Source organism: Watersipora subatra, chromosome 10, assembly GCF_963576615.1.
Source record: "Watersipora subatra chromosome 10, tzWatSuba1.1, whole genome shotgun sequence".
Lineage (NCBI taxonomy): Eukaryota > Metazoa > Bryozoa > Gymnolaemata > Cheilostomatida > Watersiporidae > Watersipora > Watersipora subatra.
Window position 1 is genome coordinate 33,224,177 of NC_088717.1, and position 26,427 is coordinate 33,250,603.

The 26,427-nt window shown below is 36.3% G+C and overlaps 3 protein-coding genes across 3 annotated transcripts in view; 2 read left to right on the forward strand and 1 right to left on the reverse strand.

Annotated features, from left to right (window-relative positions):
• On the forward strand, positions 1 to 22,737 carry LOC137406986 (transcription intermediary factor 1-beta-like). Its single transcript, XM_068093587.1, has 6 exons — positions 1 to 55; positions 18,170 to 18,343; positions 19,166 to 19,318; positions 21,999 to 22,182; positions 22,587 to 22,697; positions 22,733 to 22,737. The coding sequence occupies exons 2-6, from the start codon at positions 18,176 to 18,178 to the stop codon at positions 22,735 to 22,737; spliced, it is 621 nt and encodes a 206-aa protein (XP_067949688.1). The 5' UTR covers positions 1 to 55; positions 18,170 to 18,175.
• LOC137406985 (uncharacterized) lies at positions 12,409 to 12,984 on the reverse strand. The gene has a single exon (XM_068093586.1). The coding sequence runs from the start codon at positions 12,982 to 12,984 to the stop codon at positions 12,409 to 12,411; it is 576 nt and encodes a 191-aa protein (XP_067949687.1).
• The window catches only part of LOC137406477 (uncharacterized), a 19,960-nt gene continuing 16,266 nt past the window's right edge, over positions 22,734 to 26,427 (forward strand). Inside the window, exons 1-2 of the mRNA XM_068093061.1 lie at positions 22,734 to 22,777; positions 23,607 to 23,777. Of these exons, the coding sequence (XP_067949162.1) occupies positions 22,742 to 22,777; positions 23,607 to 23,777 (207 nt within the window). The 5' untranslated portion in view covers positions 22,734 to 22,741. The remainder of the gene's footprint in view (positions 22,778 to 23,606; positions 23,778 to 26,427) is intronic.

A 26,427-nucleotide genomic window follows, 5' to 3' on the forward strand; every position in this document is an offset into this window, starting at 1 on the left:
GGACTGTTTCCTTCCTAAACAGAAATAGCTGGCTATTGAACTTATTATTGATCTGGTAAGCATATATTAATAATATTAGATAGGGTTCAGAATGGAAACCATACAGCTTAATCATGTTTTGGTACTGTTCATTTGTTTCTTCTTTATCCGATGTGCCGCCTTGTTAAGTGGTTAGAGCACTGACTTATGTTAAGTAAGTCAGAAGTTTGAGTCACACAAGGCTAATTAATGATGTGAGGACGGGCAGCCAACTATAATTCATTTTAGTGCTGCATAAGCGCAAAGTCTGTAGACCATGTTTAATAATTCTCCAATGGTTTTTTCACAAGGACATCAGACTAAACATATCATAAGGTTGTTTAATTGGAAATAAGATAGTAGAGCAGGAGGGCATCAAAAAGCTGTCAAAAAAAGTGATTTATTCCTTTTGGAGGTGGGCTATGTGATAAGAGTGGCATCTAGATCAGAATTTTGAGCTGATTTCAAATATCTGGTTTCTACACCTCTCAGATTGTTCATTTTTGAGCAATATAATTAATATATTATTTTAATTAAATAAATGTCTGTAATGTTTCATGTGCTTCTACCAACAATGTAATAATGAAAATGACATATAAATACTAAATAATTAGCAATAACCTAAGTTGGAATCAATTCTGATAACATTAAAATATTTATTCTTCAAATTTATAATATTAGAAGTGTATTATATAATATTATGTATTCCCAGTTTGGTTGATATTGTGGCAGCTTTACAGTTTGTCCTTGTTATTCCGCAACTCATATACCATTACAGATCTGCAAAACAAAATGAAAAGTATTTTTAAAGACTCAGACCATGTATATATAACATATTAATATACATATATTCATCATTAATGCTTATTATGTTGAACCGTTTACTTTATTATGCAAGTGTAATCGCAATTAGTCAGTCTTTTATACAGTGTGACACATATGCATTCTAATCAAACATGAAGTGCACCTTTGGTTACAATACCACTCAAATACTAACCTTCTAATTCACAGTCATCTGAGTCTTCGGCATCACTACTTTCATCTCCATCCTCTTTATTTCTATTGCTACTGCAGCTGCTTCTGCACATGTCCGTACACTTGAGATCTGTATTGTAGCACTGACAGCAATGACACTGACACCCAGTTTTGTATCGACAAAACATGTCCACGAGCACATCAGGAAGTGCTGGTTATTGTGTCATCTATCTAGCTTTAAGCTCTCCATCTTCCATAAACCATCCATGTTGCTGGGGGATGGGGCATTGATGATGATTTGCTTGGCTCTTCTCCATATCGTGGCCTGATATGCAGCCTTAAATATATGGAGATTTAACTCATCTAGTGTGGGTGGTAGGTTTGGTTGTGATGTGTGAGACAGTGAGCAGAAGATCTTACACTGTGCTTCATTGATGAAATTTGTCTCTTTACCATCTGCTTCACAGTTGACTTCCTCCATGTATCCTTTAAAAATTTCACTAAAGCAGTCTTGTTTGAGCCATCTGCTAAAAATTCAGACCTGTTTGACACCAATTAGTTCGGATTAAACACAGCAACCTTCTGCCTTCCTTTCACACTTCTACGACTTCTCTCACCTCCTTTAATGCTGATATCAGGGTATGTATCACAAACAAAATCCACACGAAATGTGTGATATACGTTTGTAATACTAACTATCCGTTGCAAAAGCTGACTTGCAGCCATGCCAAAAGTTGGAGGAGCTTTTAGGGTCTGAATTTCGGCCATAGCATCAACCACAACAGATCAAAGACTGGTAGCTGATCCTGGTTAACATAGATTGATAGTTGATCATCAACATCTTCCTCAACAGCAGCCATCAGAGCCGACTTGGCAGTCTTCAATATAGAGCCATCAGAGTTAGCCAGGGACCAGCTGATGTTGCCAAGAGAGAATGATAACACTTTTCTCAAATCCAAGTTACGCTGTTGGCTGATCACTAACAAATTCTCAAACAGTCTGTGCGAACACTCTGGGACTTTTTCTTCTGATTTTTTCTTAGCTGATAGTAATGTGGTGAAGGTTTTGAGCTTGTTTGACTCGATGGATGCATTGAAATCAATCTCTTGGGCACTTAATCTCTTCTGGACCAATTCTGAAAGCTGTTTCTCTCCTATCACATTTGCCATTTCAAGATCCTGCTTCACTTCAATGGAGGCTTTTGCACCACTGGTAATATGTAATAGCTTGGTGGTTTGAAACGCAAACGAATTTATTCTTGCTGTTATATGAGTCTTTCATGACTTCCCTCATTTCCTCATCAGCCTTCCAAGCCTTTTCACTTATCTCATAACTTGCGGCATCCGAATCACCAGGCACTAGCATCTTCTTCATGTCTGTATGTACAGCTGTTCATTCTGGGTGAGATAGAGTCCAGCATTGAGAGGCCGATGATTCTTGGTAAACCCTATGATTCCAACGTGAGACTTTGAGTCTCTTTTAACTGTTTGCTCAATAGATTAATCACAAGCGATAGAGCTGAATGGACAGTGATGTCGTGATTGATAAGTAAAATACCCCTTCTTCATAAGAGCCTCATACACCTTGCTACGCTATACTTTCAGATTAGTCATCTCTGCACAGTAAAGCGTGCCATATCTAGCGTAGTTTGTGTGGTCATATGCAAAAAACCAAGGAAGGATCATACATGTAATTTATCTATAAATTTATGTCCAAATTGTAGGCCATAACACGTTATGTAAACTGCAAAGAGTTAGTTTTGCTGCTCACAAAATATGCAGACAAAAATGAAAATGTTTTCTTTTTCTCCCACCAAAGTACCATCATCATGGAGTAATCATCATGAATTTGTAAAGTTATAAATATCTAATTTCACCTCTTCTGCTGTATCACATTCTTTCTGTCTCTTCTCATGTCTTTTCTCAGCTCTTCCCATAACGAGTTTGTTACAATACTTTTTATAACAGGCATAATGACAACAAGTCTGAACTCTCATCGAAGTTCTCAATGCTTAGCACTTTTTGAGCAATTTCACATTGAATGCTCTCTTCTTCTAATATTAACCATCTGTTTGAATACTGTTTGGCTGTCTCATATTGAAGTTTAGTCACTCTGACTAGGGCTTCATTCACAGACTCAGCGAGACAGTGAAACAAGCGGTCTTGCTGCATCCTTGGCATGGGTTAAGGAGTGTTGAGAGTTGACTCACTTAATCTCAAATAAAAACATTCATTAATTTTTGAGATTATAAAATAGTTTTCTTTGTCTGATATATAAGGTTTTCCAACCAAACTTGGAGTTGCCCCCTCCCATTTCGAAAGTGGTCTCTAGCTCAGAAATGTGCAAACACATAGGTGTAGAAACATTATAATTGAATTCAGCATAAATTTCTGACTATAAAACATTTTTGTTTGAGTAGCCCACCCTCCGAAGGAAAAGGCTGAAAGATAAGTTTATGTTCCTGCTCTACTAAGAGAATTGAATTAAAAATAAATAAATAATAGAAATGTTAAAGATGAGTCAGTTAGAAATCTATGAATTTAAGTGAAGTTTGTTTTAATCATTTGATGAGTAGATTAGTAGAAGGAGCATCATTGCCTTTCTAGTCAATCAGTAAAGTAGCCCATTGGATGTAAATGAAGGTTTAAAGCTGCTGTTTTTAGTGTTCAACAATTGACCCCTTTGCAACACATCTAGCCTAAGTTGCTAGCATTATAAATAGAAAATTTCTAGTTCCAATAGTTACCAAGAGCTTGTACGCTTTTGTAGTCAGTTTAAAACATATTGCATGCGTGTCATGATTGGCCTGCATAAAGCTAAAATGGTTATCTACTTTCTTGTAGGCAGAAAGTTTGACTTAGCCCATGTTCCAGTCTACTCATTAAGGCTTTTTGGAGTTGGCATTGCTATAAGAAAGCAACATCATTAAAAATAAATAGTGCTCAAGATCTCTATAATTTTACCTAGCCCAGTACATAAGCTGGTCCTTGGGCTTCATGATAATTATGCACTCTATGAGTCGATGTTATCTCCATACAACCACACACCACGATTGTATGTACTTAGTTTGGAGGGAATTGATGTGTTCAATGCTAGTGGTTTAACCACAATTCCATTTCCCTATATATTTAATTATTGAAAATATATAGCTTAATTTTTCAAAGTTTCAAATGTGGTAACATACATAGGCCTACTAAAACCTCTTTAAAGAAGTGTTAGCAAGTGGGTGTTTAGTAAGCTAAATTCATTCATGTTAAATTCAACTTTTGCGTTATACGTATGTCTTGAAGATGAGAATTCCTTATTGTAGATACTACACATAATACATTGTAATGTTGCATTTTCTTGCAAATCATAATCGCTAAATACACTAAAGTTATTGTTGGTAACCAAAGATAGTAAGGTTAACATGTTGTTTTGTTACTAATTTTACAGTACATAATTATATAGAATGTTGATGATTTTTACCATGAGGTGTTTGCGCTAGACAAATTGGATAGTTTCTACACCAATCTAAAGGATATTTTAGTGTTACCATGCCAACACTGCAACAAGTTAAAATCATAAATATAATTCATAAATAACCCATATCAAAGATTTTCCTTTGATATGAGAGAGGGGGGCTGGGGTGGCATGCGCTGTAAGCCCTCTAATGGGGTCCGGGGCAAAGCATTGGCTGATACCCCTCTCACAATCTGCGCTTGATATAGGTAGTGCATTTACAATGCTTTCAAGTTTCAATATTTGCTCTGGTACTATCTCAGGGGTGTCAACATAATCTTGAAAATGAGAGAGATAATGGGCAAAATCTAGGCTAAAGCAGCACAAAGGGCCTTCAGTACACCTTCTCCATGTAGCAATGGCCTCTCAACACCACCTGGCCATTTGGCAAGAGACAGATTATCAATCTCTTCAAGATATGCCTTCAAGATACAAGCACAAAGGGCCTTCAGTGCACCTTCTCCATGTAGCAATGGCCTCTCAACACCACCTGGCCATTTGGCAAGAGACAGATTATCAATCTCTTCAAGATATGTCTTCAAGATATTCTTCATTGCCAGCTGCTTTAACAATCTTCCACTAAATATCCGGTCTCTTAGCAGAGAAAGGCATTTTAAACACTATTTGTCAAACTATTTATTCAATTTTAATGGCTAACTGTTGCTTTTTTCCCTTTTTTTTGTTTCACTATTGTTGTATGGCCTAATTTGAAAAACATTTCTATTTGTGAAATGAAATTATTGCCAATAAAGTACTATATATATATAAGATATGTCTGAAACTGCTTTTTGATTTCCTTCTCTCTCAACTATCAGTGATTGACCTAGGTGTAATTTGTGGTGTGTTACCTATAGAAATGTTTCCATTGCTACAGAGGCGACTGGAAAGGTTGTCAATGATAGATTGCTGAAAGGCCGGAATTTTTTAGGTAGCAACCCTTATCTTGAAGCTCCACACAATTGAATAGCCAATCACAATTCATGTCAGCTTGGTAGCGATCACCCATCTCACCATCTTTCTGGTGCTTGAGAGTATTGATGGCACCTATAAAGAGTCTATATGCAGTGCCAAGATTACAGTCTTTTTTCTGTAAAGCCTGAGAAAGCTCTGACACAGCACCCGAGGCATCAACCATGATGGCAAGCAACAGAACAAAGTGCTTGGACGCCAGATTCTTTGCCATACCATGATGTGTAGCAGCATGCTTGCTACTCTGCAAGTTGCCAGACTTGGCAGACTCTGACTCCGTGAAGTGATTAGATAATGCTTTGTAACTCTTCCAAACTGCAGTGAGACTCTGAAAACTTTATGCCAACCATTTCACATCTAATGCTTGGCCAATCTTGAGTACCTCTGACTTGACCACAGCACCACACTTCCTTAGTTCTCTTTGAGCTTTTGGACTTTGACCATATATGGCATACAGTTTGTCCAGGAAACCTTTTACATGATTCATTTGTGAGACAGATTTAACAGCATTACCAATAGAAAGCTCGACTTGATGACACATACAATGTCATAGGAAAATGCTGGGGAACAAACTTTTCAATCTCAACAAAACACTAGAAGAAAAGCCAAGCATCGCAGATGCACCATCAGAGCAAGCACCAAGCAAATTTTTTTCAAGGAAGTCCATGGTGAACTCATTTTTGTTGAGTAACGCCAAGCAAGCATCTGGTATGAGCTCGGCACACAAACTCTCAAGCACAACAAGTCCTAAAGGCAAAGCAAAGCATTCTTCACTAGAAAGCGTTGTCTCTGGCTATGCTGTTCTTAAATGTAAAGTAAGACATATTTTTTTTCCTACTGTGGTAGACTCCTCCATCATAATACTAACCTTACAAGAGTTTTTCAGTATTTCTGAACAAATAGATGATCTCATTTTCTTATATACACAATCAACCGTGTTAGTTGCAGAGAATCTTGAATGCAGGCCTCTGCCAAGGTTTGTGCCATTGCTTTCTTGTAACTCACACATTTCTTGGTATGAAGTGTGTGATGTGAATATTTAGTGGGAGATGCTCTGAGATTGCGAGTGCATATTGGTTAGGAATAGCCATCGTTATATAACCACAGGTGCTGTTTTATGTCTTATGTCTGTTTTATGTCTTATGTCTGTTTTATGCTTTATGCCTTCTTGCTGTAACCACATATCCTATCCATGTTATTAGTGCTGATGAATAACTGGGCAGTCAGTTGTAAATTCGCTTGAGTAGTGTACGGTAATGTTATTAAATCTTGATAGTAAACAGAGAGCTGAGTTTAATACTCTGACAAACAATCTACAAAGTGTAAGGTTTATTATGCTCTGCAAGGGAATATGCAGTTCTCATTAGCTTGGCAGTCGTTGAGGCATACTCTGTTTTGCTAGCAAGCACTTGATTAAAAAGTATATCTTTCTTACACTGGTCTTTTATGGTGTGTGCATGCTTATGGCAAGCAGACTTTGCATGATTAAAAATCTTTACCCTCAGTGAAGCAAGCTGTTGGCCATATGAAACTCCACTGTGGATGACACCATCTTTGGCTCTTTCTCCTCTGATGTACACTCCTTTTGCAGAGTCAGGTGACTGTGAGCCAGCATAAATGCAAACTTTACGCATTAGTTTTTTTTCATTATTGGTGAGCCAGGGACAGTCTTGTTTTCTTTTCACAAACTGTTACTTGGTCCAGATAGAAGGACACTAAAAAAATAAAGGGTTAAATTGATAAATAAAACAAAAAATAAATAAATTGAAATATAAAAATAAAATGAATAAAATAAATAAATTGATAAGAACAATGATGACAACATGTTTTAGTAAGAAATAGCCTAGGATTGGTGAGGCACAAATGATGAGCCATTTGTAGGCAATTTGAAATTTGAAATGATATTATACTTGGCCAGTTGGTCAGCTAAATGAAAGTTTAGCAGTAGGGGTTGCTCCATTAAGTGACATACAATTTAGTCTTCAGCTTTGTTTACAATGCTGCTTGGAACATTGAGGATAATCGATCATAATCGGATTGTAATATTGCTGGGGGAGCAATAAAGCACTCACCGTGAACTCCTGATCACAAGAGGCTGTCAGCTTTGTCTCCAGTCGCTATATAGCGATGGGGGGTCACGTGTCTCCTAGACGTCTAAGCCGTAGCCTAATAGCCATCTAAGCCGTAGCTTCCAGTAGCTATAACTTCTAGTAGTCTATTTAGCCTGTGGTTCTTTATTCCTGAACGTGTTACAGTATGAATATATAACATGCCCTTTTTTTAAAGACTACACCGCTTAATCTAAAATCCAAATACGAACTCTAATTCCAATACACTCAAATTTACCCAAGTGCAACCACTATTAGCAGAACAAATAATCTCTCAAGAGGAGCGTTAAATTCAATGAAACAGGGTTATCAAGCCAAGCAGGTTAGATAATCACAAAAGCTTCAAATCATAATTACCGTCTCAAAGATGAGATAAATATCTCTCTACTCACCCAATATTCTGTTTACTTACTCGTCTTTCCTTCAGTCATCAGTTATCGCAAATTTAACAGTTTTAATCGCACCCCAATCCATCTCAATCTACCTCATCTCCATTTAGCAGATCACCTTCCTCCATACTGGCATTATCCCCATATCAATCGGCCTTCTCATGTTCCTCCTCCATTGCCACTAGGTTATCTGAAACTTTTGGCTCAGAATCAGCAAGCTGGTCGTCATTGCCACTCTGAACTTTTGACTCAGAACCAGCAAGCTGGTCGTCATTGCCACTCTTTCCAGAGCTTTCAGGTTGGACCTCCTCTTTGGGTTCCTCAACCTTACTCTCCTCACAACTAGCATCTCTGCTAGAGACTACTCTCACAACGGAGGTTTTAGGTTGGATCTCCTCTTTGGATTCCTCAACCTTACTCTCCTTTCTAGTAGTCGTTACGGAACTCGCGCTCCTCGCACCCCTCCTCTGAGCCCTCTTTTGCTTTACAGCAGCCAAGTGCAACAGAGCCTCTCTATACTCCTTCTCACTTTCAATCTCCTCCTCCAACTCTCTCTCATCCTTGTCTATAGCAGACAATGCGTGCTTGTACTGCTCCTCTACTTGTCTCCTCCTATGCAAGAGCATAGCTTTCCTCTGCTCGATGGCAGCCTCGGTCGAAACAGACTCTGACTCCATCTCTTCTACAAAACTATCCATCTTAGCAACAAAGGGTAAACTCGAACTAGGCTTCTTCAACTTAGAATCCGGTCCCCTATTGTTACTCTCCTCTACCGTACGCCTAATACCCGCTGCAATATCTCTATAGGAAGACCCACCAAAAGTACATCCTTCAAGTCCATGGTCTAACTTCCCACAAAATCTACACAATGTCTTTTTGCAATCTACCGCAAAATGTCCTTGACCTTTACAATTATAACAAATAAATCCAGAACACCGAGCAGCATGATGGTCTCTTAAGCTTTTGCAGACAACACACTTAATGTTACCTGGCTTACCGTACACTTCCTTCTTACCTTGGCTCTCATTCTTACCTGACTCACTCCCCTTCTGCTTACTAAACACTGTGTTACCTTCTGAATCCTTCGTCACCTTCACACCTCTACCCCTGCCTCTACCTGCACCGCCGCTCTCGGCACCACCACCTTTCGGCGAATTGCCAGCACTCTTCATAAGTGATAGAAAAGTAAGATTGGTCTGATATCGATCTGAAACTAAAAACAAGGTCATTTATAATATTCCATACCATATTTATTAGGTGATTTACTAACTCGACCTGAGCTAGTGACAACAGGTTCTCTACTAATAGACACAAAATTACTTTTAGAATTTCTCTCAACAACAGAAGTTTCCCCCTCGTGTTCACTGATGCCAGGAATTTCCTCCACGTGCTCAGCTACACCAGGGGTTTCCTCCCCTTGCTCAAGAATCCCTAAATCAGGGATCATGTTCTCTTGACTTTCAGATAAACCGTTAGCATTTTCTACTACTTCAGAGTAGCCCTTTTTTTGAGGAGTAGCTACCGAAGGGAAGACAATTATCCTCAAAAAAGTCAGATAGTGTGTTCTTGTCATCAGAGTTCAACAAAAACAAATGTTTTCTATTTCTGCGTATTTCACTCATGCCTAAATTGACCCAGTAACTTTCAGGAGATTTATCCTTTCTTAAAACTATACCTCTTGAACCTACATCAGAAGGAGCTTTTACATAAACCATTTGACCAGGTTTAAATTCGTCTAGCTTTGAAACTCTATACTTTTTATCCCACCGTTTCTTAATTTTCTTTTTACGTCTAATTTCATTTTCTTTAAACAGTTCATAGTCTACATCACTTTCATATGGGAAGCCCAAGTTTGATCTAATAGCTCGACCAAAAATCAGATCACTTGGCGTGTATCCTGAAGCCAAAGGTGTAGTTCTATACGCAGACAAAGCCACATCTTTATCTCGACTTTTCTCCCATAATCCTTTAACAATTTTTACGGCGCTTTCTGCTAAACCATTAGAACAAGGATACCGGGGGCTACTAGTAATTAGAATGAAACCCATTTTCTCTCCAAAGTTTCTGAATTCTTTACTAGCATAACAAGTTCCATTATCAGACCTGATAACATTAGGTATACCAAATCGAGAAAACAGATACTTGAGTACTTGAATTATCTCTCTTGCAGTTTGAGATTCTATATGCAGACATTCCATCCACTTTGAATAATAGTCTATAGCTATCAGATAATATTCGTTATCGGACGCAAGTATATCCGAACCTATCACCTCCCATGGTTTAGAAGGCATTTCTGCTTCATACATGGGCTGGTGTTCAACTTGACCATGCATAATGCAAACATTGCATCTACTTGTATAATCTGAAATCTCCTTACTATAGCCGGGCCACCAAAAATGATGCTGAGCTCATCTGCGACATTTCATTATGCCTGGATGACCTTCATGAGAAATTTCCAAAAACTGCGGTCTTAATGACTTAGGAATATACAGCCTAGAGTCATATAACAATATATTATTATAAATACTTAATCTCTCTCTAGATCTATACAAACCTATCAGTTCTTTACTAGAACCATCCAATTCAGATGGCCAATCAGAATATAAATACTCTATACACTTGAGAGCATCTGATAATTTTCTAACCTCTTCTCTTAGTTTCTCTTCTTTAACGTCACCATATGCAGAAGAGGAAACTATCGAGTTAACATAAGTTTCTACCTTATTACAAACAGCTTTACTTACCTCATCACAAACAGCACCACTGTTTGGACGGCTAAGCAAATTAGCAATGAACATATCTTTTCCAGGAGTGTGAAAAATATCATAATCATATCTCATTAGTCTTAACTTAAAACGTTGTACTCTTACAGGTAGTTTAGATAAATCCTTTTCACCTAAAATCGCAATTAAAGGCTTATGGTCCGTCTCTATTTCAAATTTTCTACCAACTAAATAGTAATCAAACTTCTCACATGCCCATGTCTTAGCTAAAGCTTCCTTTTCGACCATGGCATATCTACCTTCAGTTTCAGTCATTTTCCTAGAAGCGTATTTTACAGGTTGCCACGCACCTTCCTCGTTATACTGCAGCAAAACTGCACCTAGTGCATTTTTACTAGCATCAGCGGAAACTCTATGTTTAGCATTTATCTCCAAAGTACATAATACTGGACTATTAGAAATTTCTTTCTTAACAGTTTCAAAAGCTTCTTGTTGGTCAGGACCCCAATACCATTCCGATTTACTACCCGTTACTCCATAAATTGCAGTACATAAACCAGCTAACCTTTTATTAAACTTCATCAAATAATTAACCATTCCGGTAAATCTCCTGGCCTCCTTTTTGCTCCTTGGAGGCTTCATTTCAACTATAGCTTTTATTTTACCTGGGTCTGGTTTAATACCAGCACTGCTAACCAAATGTCCTAAAAACTTCACCTTGGTACATCCAAATTCACATTTTTCTTTCCTCAAAGTCATTTCAGACTTCTCAATTCTATTTAAAACTTTACGTAAACATTGCCAATGTTCGGTTACAGTTTTACCGTGAACTAAAATGTCGTCCATCAAACATACAATTCTGTCTAAGCCTTTCAATATCTTTTCCATTTCCCTCTGAAAAAATCCAGGAGCTGAAGATATCCCGAAAGGCATTCTCTTAAAGCAAAATCTACCCCATTGGGTTACAAAAGTTGTCAATTCTTTGCATTTCTTATCAAGTCTAACTTGCCAAAATCCAGAGTTGGCATCAAGTTTGGAAAACATAACTCCTTTTGTCAATTTACACAACATGTCTGATATCCTAGGTAAAGGATATACTTCCCTTCTAACACATTTATTCAAATTGGTCAAATCTACACACATTCTAATCTTACCACCTTGTTTTGGAGCAATGGTAAGACCAGAACACCAATCAGTTGCTTTTTCTATAGGTTCTATAACCTTACTTTCCAACATTTTATCAATTTCTTTTTTAGCTTTTTTATGCAAACCTGCTGAAATAGGCCTAGGTGCGTACAATCTAACAGGTTCAGCATTCCTATTTAAGTCAATACTAAAAATACCAGGCATTGTTCCTAGTTCCTCGAAGGTCTTAGGAAATTCCTTCAAAGGGTCGAATTCATTAGCACACAAAGCATTAATAACTGCTAACAAATTCAACTTCTTAATCTCGGGCATACCTAAAAGATTTCTTCTAGAACCTTTATGTATGTAAACAGAAGTATCAATAGTTCTGTAAATACTTTTAATAGCTACATCAGCAACTCCTAAAACATTCAATCTATTTCCATCTGCTCCATTCAAAATTTGCTCGGGCTCTTTTAAATTCAAACCAAGCTTTCTACTAGCTTTCTCAGTCGTAGTGGACACATCAGCTCCTGTGTCAAAAGTAAATTCCATATATTTACCATTTACGGATAAATTTCTGACAAATTTCTTGCCTAGTCAGCTGCTATTACTAGACTCAGAAAACCTTACTCTGGGAGTAGGACTTCTTCTACCTTCACTACTTCCACTACTTTCGTACCTATCTCTCCTTTGACTCCTACGTACCTTGCAGTCCTTAATTGTGTGCCCTTTGGTAGCACCAAAAAAGCATCTTACCTCTGGACAAAATCTGATTTCATGTCCTCTCACTCCACAACCATAGCATTTATCTGCCCCTGGAGATGAATACCGTCTAGAATTTTTGCTAGATCTATCATCATATCTCCTCGGGGAATACCTGTCTCTACTTCTCCTACGCCATTCAAGTGGTCTCTCTCTAACAGAATCCCTAGATGAGCTAATATAGTCTCTAGAGCTTCTAACTTTACTATAGTCTTTATTGTATTTACTTGACTTCCTATCCTTACCATACCCTCTAGATTTATATTTATCTCTAGAAGATACTCTATTCATTTCTTTCTCATTATCCAAATCATAGTCAAATTTAAATTGACTATCTTTGTCCTCTGATTTGTTTTCTATTGCATCTATTTCCAATTTCACATTAAAATTGCCTGCTTTAACAGTTTCCATAGCTCTTTCTGAATCTCTAGCTATTTTTTAGCTCTCAAGATACCTGAAAACTTAGTCCAATTCAAGTCATTTTGTTGCATCAGCTGCGATCGAAGAGAAGATTCTCTCAACCCATCAACTGCAATAGCTAAAGCAAATTCTTGTCTCAAAGCATCATGTTCAGTTTCAAAAGTCATTTTTCTACTTAAATCTTCAATTCGTAATAAATAGTCATTTTCATTTTCTCCTATAGCCTGATTAGCAGTTACAAATTTCATTGTTTTAACATAAACAGTTTCTTCAGATTTATAAACAGTTTTCAAAAGTTCCATGGCTCCGTCGTATGTAGAAGTTGCACTTTTTTGATCAAAACCTAAATATGTCAAAGCTGCTCTACCTGCTTTACCCACGACATTCAACAAAGATACTAATTTTATTCTACATCTAAATACATCAACAGTTTCTTCCTCCCCCTCTATTGTAACTTTTTCTTTACCTAATCTCAGTGTGATTATTTCAACGCTTAGATCAAACTCATTTAACCAATTTTTCCATGATCCACCAACATCGTTGCTATTAATTACTAGTTTCGGAAAGTCATTAAAATTCAAATTTCTAGCCATATTCAAAAATAGCTTAAACTTACCTTCAAACACCCTTCGGAACTTCTATAACAATGTAATCACCACTCACCTTGTATAGTGTCTCCCACTTATTACAGAAATACACCACGGAAAATTACTAACCACTGTATCACCACTATCGATCGCCGATATCACTAGTTATTCACCAATACACTACAATATAATAACATATCACCGATCACAATTCTCCTCGAACAATCCTGCCTACGACACCAAGTTATATTGCTGAGGGAGCAATAAAGCACTCACCGTGAACTCCTGATCACAAGAGGCCGTCAGCTTGGTCTCCAGTCGCTATATAGCGATGGGGGGTCACGTGTCTCCTAGACGTCTAAGCCGTAGCCTAATAGCCGTCTAAGCCGCAGCTTCCAGTAGCTATAACTTCTAGTAGTCTATTTAGCCTGTGGTTCTTTATTCCTGAACGTGTTAGAGTATGAATATATAACAGGATAACCGTTGTACAGAGTTTGCATACCAAATTTCATAAAAGTTGGTCAACCGACCTTTTCCTGTCTGACTGCTTTAGCTGTAGGGGTATCCAAAGTGGTGGTGATAGTAGAATCTGTGTCTGTCGGTGCAGTGATCTCAGTATCAATATGCATAGGAGAATCAGTTTGGTAGCTAAACACTTAATAAATAAAATATCCATAAAATTTACAATCGAGTTGGTGCAATTGGCTATGTTTATACAAACAGAATCTCATTGAGTTTTAAAAACATTATTCACCTGCAAAGTTTTGGTATCAGGGCCATCAGATAGTTCTACTGGAGCATCTACATAGTTGGTCTTCCTGTAAAAGTTTTAACAGTACTTTCAATATAAAGTCAAACAATTTATTGCTAGACGCTAATGCAACATTTCTATGATATCTTGACCCCTGCCTCATCCCTAAACTACCCAGTGCATGGCAGTGTTTCAAAAGCCAGCTGACTCGATGCACTAATACCCAGACACAAGTGACTAAGGTTTTCATAGATCTAATTTGATTCAATAAACTAGGTAAGGTCAATATTGTGCATGACATTTTATATCAATTGTATTGTGACTAACCTGACTTTTGATTATGTAAAGGCAAAGTCCATAAGAGATTTTCTCGTGCCATCCATTGTCTACAGACAGCAGAACTTAAGAGGCGTTCTCACAACAAAGAAAATTTGCAATTGCTGCTAGATAAGGAAAGCTGCTGGCATATCTCATATCTGAACTGTCTTAACTGATCTGTTGAAATGCTGCTTTTGGTTTACTGTCATTGTTGTAACCTTGACCTTTGTCCTTGATAAGATATGCTGCCATTGGTTGCTGTCATTTGTTTAGTGAGACGGCCAATTGGGATCAATGTTTTGGGTCTTTGTCCTTTAGTACAAATGCTGACTACCATTGGTTTGCTGTAATCTGATCTTAGCCTTTGTTGTAGACAACCAATTAGGATCACAATCTTGTCATGTTACATGAACATTACATAACTGTATTGTACTGTATGCTGCTTTTATATTGAATGGCCATTAAATGTCGACTAAAATGACATTAGTGTACTTTAATCAATGAAATAGAGCTATAATATATTTTGAGAATTGGCAGTCTAAAGTTTTTTAACCTTAACTATAGTTATACTTAAAAACACAAATTTTCTAACCATAACTTAGTTAGGGAGAGTTAGGGTAGCACTACATCACTGTTTTAGTCAAACTTTGTATATTTTGCCATTTTTATGGTGCAAGTCTAACTTTGTTTCAGCAAATAACAATCCTTTCAAAATCGGAAGTTTTATGAAACTACCTTCTTTGAGACATCTACAGAGAGATCTACATAAAAAAAATATGAGTTGTTTATATAAATGTAATACTATTTGAAAAAGGACACTTGGCTGGTTTCTTTGAAACTTCAATGAGTAAATTATCTTAGGCCTGTTTCTTGTAGTAGTAATTTGAATTATGGCTTTTTTCTGAAAAATGAGCAATATTTGGGCTAATCGCCTGGAAATTAGTCAGGTGCGAATGAGTTAATTGTGTATACAGCTGCTATTTGCTTTGACACGGTTATAGCTGTCATGTTCTTGCATTCTGTTGTTTGTCCACCAGCAATGGCACTTGTATTCAAAATATAGGTTAGTTGTAATGATTAGGTCAGGAGCAGAAACACACAATTAACATCCAAAGTAGCCACTACAAAACTTTACATTGTATTTATATATGATAACTAAGTTCAAGTCAATGTCAGACAGCTAGTAATTGTGTCAGCAATATAATGGTCATTGGCAATATTTTACTTCCCCTGCATAGTTTGAATAATAAAATGCCACGACAAAAGTTCTGCAGAGATAGTCCTCAGTTTGTAATAACTAAAATACTTCACTGTATCAGAGGTACTGGTGCTCAAGAGCCTATATAAGCTAAATACTCAACAACACACTTATTGCTAAGGGTAATCCATAAATATGTTCATGGTTATAGCACAACCATAAATGCTGGTAAATGTTTTCAAAGCCATTCTTTTGCACCAAAAATAATTCACATTTTTTTATTTGCAAGTACTCCTTTATTTTCACTCTGAAGATCATTATTAAATGTTGATAATATGACACAACCACTCTTGTTGTTACTATTATCTTTACATATATGATCACACCTATTGCACTACAGTTACACCTATCTTATGCCAGGTGACGATAACTCTGAAAAAAACTTTGGTTGTCTTATTAATCAGTTTATATTTAAGAGTTACAAGGATATTAACTAGAGATGCCCTGATTATAAATTTACTAGCCAATTCAGATACCGATCCAATACACCGATTCTTATTGAAAAATAATCCGATTCAGATACCGATTCAGATCTCTAGTGTTGCATAGATAATTGTTCATTATATTATGCAAATATAAACACAATGCGGAGAAAATATAAATATAAATGTAAATAATTGATTGTATTTATGGAAAAAAATATATATATTCACATTCTGACATACCATGCATGTAGTAGCAAAACATTCAATGTTTCTTGTAATTTGTAATTAATAAATGTAATTACTGTTAGTGGTACAGCTCTCTCTGTGATAACGAAGTCGCTCTTCTATTGCCGATCGAACTGCTGCGTCTGTACAAGTTTCGAGCAAATCAATGTTTCTTTAATTACCATAGTGATTTAATTCTCTTGGTAAAAAGTCTCTTTCTTCTTTCACTATTAAAGTAGCCAGTCGTACTGAAGAGGTACTCACTTGCCACAGATGATGAAGGACAGGCTAAACAACAATAAGCCACTAGGGTTACCATATTTTGTACAATACAAACGATGCATTGTATCGTCAAGATCAAAAGAGTGGTAAATAACTTTAGGCCTGGTTTCCATATATGTCGCAAAGCACCGGCGACAGCATCGCAGGCTATCAACGGTGAAATGGGAACTTATGCGCCGGGTACCGCTGAGGACTGCCGGTAGTTGCCGGCGGCATCGCAATAGTTTTGCGCTGCTCAAATTTTGCAAAAGACCTCAGGCAAAACCTTCCCAAAATGCATTGTACGGGTGGAGGTCACCATTATAGAAACGACATGACTAGCGAGCATTTTATTTGATTACGCGATTATGTTGAGCGATACAGCTTATATGTGAACATATGCCGCCGAGCCTAAAGCCTGGTTCACATATCGATTGCGATACTCCTGCGGTAACTTGCGCAGCAAAACGTTTGCAACGTTAGGTTCGGCGACATTTGTTCAAATATAAGCTGCATCGCTAAACATAATTGAGTAATAAATAACATAATAAAATGCTCACTAGCCACACCATTTTTATAATGGTGACCTTCACCTGTACAGTGCATTTCGGGAAGGTTTTGCCTGCTGTATTTTGTGAAATTTGAGCACCGCGAAATTATTGCGATGTTGCCGGCAACTACTGGCGGTCCTTGGCGGTACCTGGTGCGTAGGTTCCCATTTTACCGCTAATAGCCTGTGGTGCTGTCGCCGATGCTTTGCGATGTATATGAGAACCAGGCTTAACGTCGCAAACGTTTTGCTGCGCAAGTTACCGCCGGAGTATCACAATCGATATGGGAACCAGGCTTTATGCATCGACGGCTTAAATTACTTTCGTCATGCCAGTAGATAGAAATATTACACTGCATTCTTGTTTCCCATCTTTGTTATCTTGTTTGTGGTTAGCTGCAAAAACTCTTATCGCTGTAATTGCGGAAAATACCACACTTTGTGATTACTCCTGACTGAAGCAAATATGTTCCTCAGTTGTGTTGATGTTGATCAGGCTATATACATGAAATAAATTGTGTGGCAGGCCTGGAATACATTAAGTAAAAGTCGGGAACTTGCAGATGACGATTTTTATTAGTGTAGCAGGCTAAAATACTGTTTTTTGCTAAATAATTGATCTGTAAAAAGCATCTGAAGTTTCTGATTTAAAAAAAAAAGATCGGCCGATACCGATTCAGATACCTAACACCCATATCGGCACTGATACCGATTCCAGGACCAAAGTCGGGACAACTCTAATATTAACTGCATCTGATTGTGAGAAGTTCCAGAAAGAAACTGCTGTCTTTCTAGTTTTAGAGCAAAATGGCAGAAGCTGTAACGGATATGGAGTGTGGTTTTTGCTGTCGCAAAAGTGATACTATCATGAACCCCAAAGTGCTGCCATGCAGTCATATTCACTGCATAAACTGTTTGACTACCTATTATGAGAGTAAGCATCTCCTTCTTTGTGGATACAACGAATGCGGGCAAGTCCATATTTAATGTATAATTATAGTTTCTTTTGGCACCCTTTGCCTTGAATTTTAACTTTAGTGCTTATTCAAAAAATCAGATATATTATGATTGCTTTGGTTTATGTTTAAAACAAGGTCAAAATATTGTGCAGTAGCTACTAAAGTTTAGAAGCCTTTTTTGAAACTTTATGGAGACATAAACAGTCTGTTGGGTTTTCAGTTTTACCTGGTTCAGTTAATAACATACTTTCCATTATATAATATATAATCTATAAGCTTGTATGATCCACATAGCTTTCAGCACTCAGTAGTCAGTCCTCAAACTAAGTAAATACTTGAACCATAATAATAAATATTGACATACTACACATATAGTACCTACACAACCTGTCAAATTTAGGCTCAAAGGCTTAAGCTATCTTGATTTGTCAATAGAAAATAGAACTCATCTAATTATGAATGCAGGTTCTGTGTATAACTAGAACTAAAATTAACACATAATAATTAGTAATATTAGCAGCACATTAGTTTCCTTGTTGGTGTTTATTTTTTATGAATTTAATCAGCTTGTTTCACTCATCTGTTAGTTTACTATAAAAACCAAAAAAGCTAACCAGCCAATAAACAGCTGATCAAAATAACGGTATATGAGCTATAGGTTATGTAACAGAATTGTTACAACATTAAATTTTTCTAGTACCTTTTACAATATTTAAATTGAATTATGTTTTAGATCAGCATTCTGTCATATTGTCAGTGTAAGCAAATCTAGACACTCATATAACTAGCTCATGACAAAAATGCACTGACTGCGCTGGTGCTTGTTTTGTGCAGGCAGGTGTTTGAGATGTCACCAGACAGTCTCCCATCTTATGATCTGAGTTCAGACAAAACACTCTGTGATGTCTGTCTAAAGAAAAGTTCTCCCAGACAGAAGGCTATAAGCTACTGTACTCAGTGCAGCAGAAAGTTCTGCTCGGCACATTTGATGGTAAGTTAGAGTCAATATGACTGATGTCTGTGATAAGTTGTCAGAGGGGTGTGATAGTGATCATAAATAGTAAGCAATTTTATAGCCTTGAGTAGATGTTTGTTATTATTGACTGTTGAACGTTTTTGTCTGTCAGTTTTTTCTGTCATAGCGGCGCAGGGAATAAGTTTTGGCGCTATATTTTTAAAGCTTCAGAGTTTGGATACTCATAGCACAGTTTGGTAGACAGCCAGTCGAATAGCGAAACAACCTAAGCCCAATTTTGCCAAAACTTTATGCATCACAGTACCTGCATGGATAAACTTTTGTGACTGTGTAAAATTTGGTTATTTTAAAGGAACTGCATTCGTAACTCAATAATGAATGGCTTAGACATCTATAGTGTACTTTGTTATTCCATACAATTTTACACCGTGTAAAGAAAAGTGCCAGTTTTCTTTATTTTTTACAAGAATAAATACAACTATTGTATCATCAATGTGAATATAGAACTGTGCTTTATATATATTATAAATATATGAAGTCAATGTGTTTGCGTGCAAATAATAACATGCAAAAAGACTGCTACTGTCTCTCTCTTCTCCTTCATATCAGGGGTCTTATATAGCCAGCTTGTGTGGTAGATTCTGTAAGATAGGAGGATACAGGCACACTCGGATAACCCAAACTTCACAGGACTGAGCGAAAGTGTTTGAGTTATCAGAGCACTGTCACAAGTTCATGCATTTATTAGTAGATGCATGTACGTATACAAACTACATATAAATCACAAGCATAGATGGCTTGTTTCAAATTAAAAAACTTGTAATCTAAAGTTTAAAAAATTTTCATCAGAAAGTATATAGATTTTTCTATCACTTGAGATTTGCTTGTTATTTTAGGTGATGCACCTGCCAGGACATTTTCAGGTTGAAATTGGCAAAACTTGGTCACTGTTGAAATGCTCAGGAGAGAAGACATCTTTTTCTTTTGAGTGGTTCAATCAAGATCAATTTTACCAACTTTTCTTTAAGTTTATTCGAAGGTTAACTCGCTTTTCTTTGCTTTCGATGGGCTATCGCCAAGCGGAGGTTTGGTAAAATTTGATTTTTACAAACTTTTAGAAAAGTTGTTAACGAAAATATTTTGCCAAATGTAGTAATAATGACGCCTAAAAACTACTAAAAGTTGAAGTTTATCTCTATGGTTTGGAATTAAGTGATATCCTAAAGCGATAACAACCATCTCAGCGGCTGTTGGGCAAACAAATGTTCAAGCTAAGGAAGTTGAGGTCGAGTTATCTAAAGCAGTTTATCATTGCGTGGGAACGGACCAAACAAACCGTTCAAGTTAACCATGTGTTCGTGCTATCCGAGGGCGAGTTATCCGAGTTTGAATGTATCTCAAAGAAGAAGTACGATTTACTCCCAAGGATTCCTTATTCAGTGTTGACCTGATTATGTCACTCCTAGTGAAGTGATTGTGGGGCTAGGCACTTATTTGAGAACACTTATTTTGTTATAATAACATCGCTGTAACATTTCCAGAGAAGCCACTCATTTAAAGAAGCAATGCACTGTTTATGGATTTATCTATATTGACACCGACAGTCATTGCTGACATGCATTGCTATGAATTTGGTTTAAAATGAACATTCTCATCCTATGTCTGCCTTCAAGGTTTCTTCTCAAAAAGCGGTGTCACGATACATCTGTCTGTGAACTGCGGCCGTGTCATTTGTGTTTATTAGACAAAATGTATATTTTTGGCTAATGTTGTGTGTCACATATACCACGTTGTGTTTGGCAATGTTTATGTTTTGACATCAGTCATCCCATCAAAGTTGTTATATAGAAGAAGCACTCTTAGCTATAGAGAGTGAGTCTTTCATACGTGATTGCTATACACACAGTGTACATGTCTCAAATATATAATCTTACTTGAAGTTTAAAGTGAAAGTCTTATTTGCACTAGATTTTACGTTAAACCCATTAGTGTGCGGTCAGCACAGCCTCACTACTCCATCATTTTCTGAGGTCAAGGCTTGCTGGTCCTTTGTTAATCTGTGTGGTATGCCAAGCTGGCTCACCTGCGATCAAGTCTCCTGCAGTGATGATGAGACTCAGTCCGGCTGTGGTGTCAGTCATGCAATCAGCTGGTCAGCTGGCCCTGATCTCGGTACACTGCCATTACACTCAATTCAAAATTGACCTTTTATTCACAATGGATAACTGTCTCAATCAGATTTTGCTTGAAGACTATAATTATTTTAAAAATACTTTTTTTCTAACAATTTAATAAAGGTAACAGATATTGAACACTTGTTGCTGATTTCAGATAAACCCTATCAATCATATTTAGTTTATAGCCTATAGTCATCCTCTCCATATGTCAGCAATGCTTAACAATGCTGCTCTGTTGGTAGGTAATCCTGCGGTTCATTCACCATGTATAAATTTGCTACAGTCAATGCAATTGTTAATCATTTCCATATTATGTATGATTTCTTGACTAGCAACAACTGAGATTATCATTATTACTTTTATTATCATTATTATTATTATCATCGTTATTGTTAAAATTAACGTTATTGTCTTCATCATCATCGTTATTGTCTTCGTCATCATCGTTATTGTCTTCGTCATCATCGTTATTGCCATTGTTATTATTTTCGTTATCATTGTTATTGTTATTACTGTAGTCTCACGATGATGCATTGGAGGATCATAAAAAGATACCAATTCTAGAATATCTTACACAAGAGCAAAAGGTCAAAGTCAGCAACTGCACGGAACATGATAACCAGCCATATGTTCTTGCTTGTGAAGTCTGTCATGTGCTCAGCTGCTTGAAGTGTGTTCCTGACCTATCGGTCTGTGACAGAGGTATGTGCATTATAATTATTGATATGTTGGTTAATTTGAAAAGGCAATGTTTTTAATGGGTTATTGCTTAGAGTTTATGGTTATGTTTAGAGAGTGAAACCAAAAGAAAATACTAGTTTCACTTTAAATGCTGTAAAAACAGGTCTTGTACACAGCTCTATGGTAGTGATAAAATTGTTTAGAGACTAAAATCAGTGAAAGAGTATTTATATAAAAGCTTGCGAAAATTAACATTTGACTTAGGAACTGTGATTTACTCCGAGGTCTGATTTATTCAGCCATGTAATATCTCTGTCATCTGTACCAGATAGTTTTACAAAAAATGATATATTAAAACGTTTAGTTGTTATTAAATACAGTCAGTAATGCCTTATGTGATTTTTAATGTAAATACCCTGATTCAGGTTTGTCACATTCACTGATGCCATTGGAAGACCTCGCATCAACTCTTCTCACTGGCAAGATATCTGCTGAGAGTTCAGCGAGAGATGATCAGCTTGAAAAACTTTTTAAACGCACCTCAAAACTTCAGGCTGATTATGACAGTCAGACTGAAGCTATGTTAAAGTTGATTCATGCCAAGAGAGATGCTCAGGTTAGAAAAAAGAACATTCAAGTGTTTATAGAACTACTCTTGGAATAATCCTTCATCTCTTCACGCTTCCTGTATTTTTTTGCACATATCTATTGTCACAAAACAATTAAAAGGCTATTAAGCAGTTTCTACAGAAATATGGTTTTATTACTAGAATTTTACATCCTGACATATTTTACAGGAGGGTAATTGAGAGCAGTAACATAATTAAAACTAGTAGAGACTTGCAGTTCTGTTCATGAATGACTCACAACTAATACCTTGAAGGCTTTGTATTCAATCAGTACTATTTCTTTTCTGAGCTAGGCTGATCATAGTCTATATAGTCGCGCGTTAAGATAAAGTTAGTCATAAAGAACCTATGTATAAATATGCCTTTTTGGCTAAAGACGTACTTCTATAAATTATTACTGGAAAGTTTATATTATAATTAAAACTATAGCAATAGCCTTAAATTATAATTAAAACTTTACTAGCAGATATCAAATTTTTTATTTGTTTTGACTATTTGAAAAAAGGTAACTGGAATGATTTCCATATCATTGGCAATATCCACATAGAAAAATTAGTTTCCCACACTTTTTTCAAACAATACAATGACATGGGTTTTATTAATAAGTATGCCTTTTGCTGCTGTTTAATTGAGTACAAGGGAAGTTTTCTGCTCACTACTAGAATAAAGTAGTGCTAACATAGATCTTTGTTTACAAGACCTATATGATACACCAGACAGCATAGCAAACTGATTAACTTTGTTCACAAATACCTACAACTCGGTTTACATAATAACACTGTTTTGTTGTCTAATTATTGTTACATATAATCATAGATAAACGCACTGAAGCAGCAGTATGATGAACTAGAGAAGAAGGTAATTAAAAACAGGCAGAGGTCCAAAGTACAAATTACTGACTTTCTTGAGGACGTTGTTCTAGACAAATGGAAAAGTCTTAAAAATCAGAGAGAGTTGTTGGAATCTAAAATCAAGCATTCACCACCGGTAAGTGAATATATGTTTTAAGCTGTAATACAGAAGATAAGATATCTTGCACTTGTGGCTATATACTACTTGCACCCTGGTAGTTTAATGTGCTCTGAGAGATTATCAGCCATGCTAATTAAGTACAGATAATGGGTATGGGCACAATATACTTAATTCTTCAACACAGAAGGTAAATCATTGGGTCATTGGTTATGTGTACATGTAGGTCTGTCGATCTGATGGTCAAGGGTTTGGACCAAATATAATGCATTCACTTTTTCCAACATTGAACCGCGGCTTTGGAATGATGGATAAACATGGCTCTTATTATAGCAAAGACTTAAAATTCACATAAAAAAATATCATTAAAAATGTCTGTTTACCATATAAAAATTGTTTTGGTGATGTATTTACAATCGCAATTAGCTCTGATGCCCTCAAATCCTGGTCAATGATCAGGTCTAGGGTAATTTTGTTTTTAAATTCAGCTTTTATTTTGAGCTTGTTAACCTTTTGCATTGTAGCTAGTTATTTGACGCAATATCTTTCAGAATGGATAGTTATTTCAATATTTTAGAATATAAATATTTATTTTAGAGAATCTCGAAAGTTGTCAAACCGTACATATTTTTAGACCTGATCTAAAAATAGTGTTATTCTGATCCCACGACCAAACATGAGCGAAGCAATTGTTTGGGAGATTTATGATAGATGCATACGTGCACACAACTCATGAAAATTATTCATCAATGGCCGTTGCAAATCTTTGTACCGAAATCTCATCAACGAATTTAACCATTTTTCAATGGAGTCATTTAAGTATAATAACGATACAAAACACATATAAACCTATTTAAATATGTTACCAAGTCTTTATTATTTGTAGAAAATTTCCTAAACCTTACCCATCTCATCGGATTATTCATAAATAGACATATTGATTCGGCCTAAAATCGTTATTAAAATTTGTCAAGCCTTATTTTATCAAAATTAAGACTAGCAAACAAAACGCCGAGTGACAGAAAACATAACCATTAAGTCATGCGAATTTCACGAAAAAAAATGTGCACATTTCACTAGTGTATAGCATTGCCCAATTGCCGAAGGTTTGTGTAATTAACGTAAAAGTACTGTAAAGTAATCGTTTCTTTTTTGCCGATTTCAAAGTAACTGACATTTTGGACACTTATGAGTACTTTGGTATTCCAACTGATGTCTAAAGCAGTGAAAGTAAAGGAAATAACGATGATATATTTTCTAACAATTTATATGAGATTATACTAGCTGTGCCTCCTGGCGTTGCCCGGGTATTGAAAATCAGATTATAAACAATGAGATGTGATGAGATTTGCTTACCACTTGCTGGCAGGCAACTCTCCAGCAAGTGGCAGACCATTACCAAGTGGCCTGGCACATTGCCAATGGAAAATTCCACTATCCTAGTAGGTAAGCTTCAAATGCCGTTAGGCAATGACATTGCGTCAGCATTGTTGCCCAGGTAGGCTATTCTAATAATAGCTATAGCCGCAATGCAGACAGATTTACGACATACAGACATACTTTGAAATATATGTATATTTATATATATATATAGATTACAATATTTAATTATAAGAATAATTATTCGATTTTATAAGATTTAATTATAAGGATAAGCATTTGAATTTACAAGATCGAAGTAAGTAGTGACCACTGTTGGGCAATATGGTACTGTTATTATTATTTTTAAATAGTTTTGTTATTATAAAAATAATTATGCGAATTTATTTTTCCGAAGGTTTCTGTAATAGACGTAGACCGTTTGAGGCGTAGACCGTTTTACAAGTACGGAATTGTGGTAAACAGTTTATCAGCCTATGTTTTTTGTCCAATTACCAAAGGTTTCATTAAACTATTTAAAACGTTAGCCAAAATTCTTTACAAATTATGTACAAGCTAGGGCCGAACTACTATGCCCCTTTTATTTCGCTCAAGTTTGCAGAAAACTTCCAGACTCGTGAACGCTCATACTTGCTTTCTGTTGAAGATCGCTATCAAACCCATCTACATTCAACACAACCAACTTGCAAACTGTGTATATTACACATCACTTTGCCATTTTATTTCTAATATTGGAATTCAGAGATATAATAAACATATTTCATTTTTGCTGTTGTTAAATTACATACATTACAATGGGTTAGGCCTACTGTTACAGCTTTAATTAATATTTATTTTATTGTTGTAAAACATAGGTTTGAGATAGCAGTATTTGTCAATCTTGCTGACAACTACTTTTTCAACAACCATCACTACCCTTTCTTTTTTCCATGTCTTTTCCATTATCACTTATTCCATTATCGGATCGTGGGCTGTATGACAGGGGAATTTCTAGTATTTAAAATGTTTGCTGATGATTGGTTGCTGATGATTGGTTGCTGATGATGGGTTGCTGATGATTAGTTGCTGATGATTGGTTGCTGATGATTGGTTGCTGATGATTGGTTTATAATTGAAAATAGCTAACTGATTAAATATTACCGATAAATTTACAAATTTAAATCTGATTGAGCTTATTGTGTATAATTATTAACAACTTACCTTAAAGATCTACTGTATATATCTTGATGGCTATTCAAAGAATACATGAGATATATGGTGAAGATATATGGTGAACAAACTGCTATGC

Excerpts from the sequence above, each read along its gene's own strand:
- LOC137406985 (XM_068093586.1), bottom strand. The coding sequence starts at position 12,984 with ATGGAAACTGTTAAAGCAGGCAATTTTAATGTGAAATTGGAAATAGAT.
- LOC137406986 (XM_068093587.1), top strand. The coding sequence starts at position 18,176 with ATGGCAGAAGCTGTAACGGATATGGAGTGTGGTTTTTGCTGTCGCAAA. Across the intron at positions 18,344-19,165 it reads GATACAACGAATGCGGGCAA|GTGTTTGAGATGTCACCAGA; the intron begins GTCCATATTTAA and ends TTGTGCAGGCAG. Across the intron at positions 22,183-22,586 it reads CCTATCGGTCTGTGACAGAG|GTTTGTCACATTCACTGATG; the intron begins GTATGTGCATTA and ends ACCCTGATTCAG.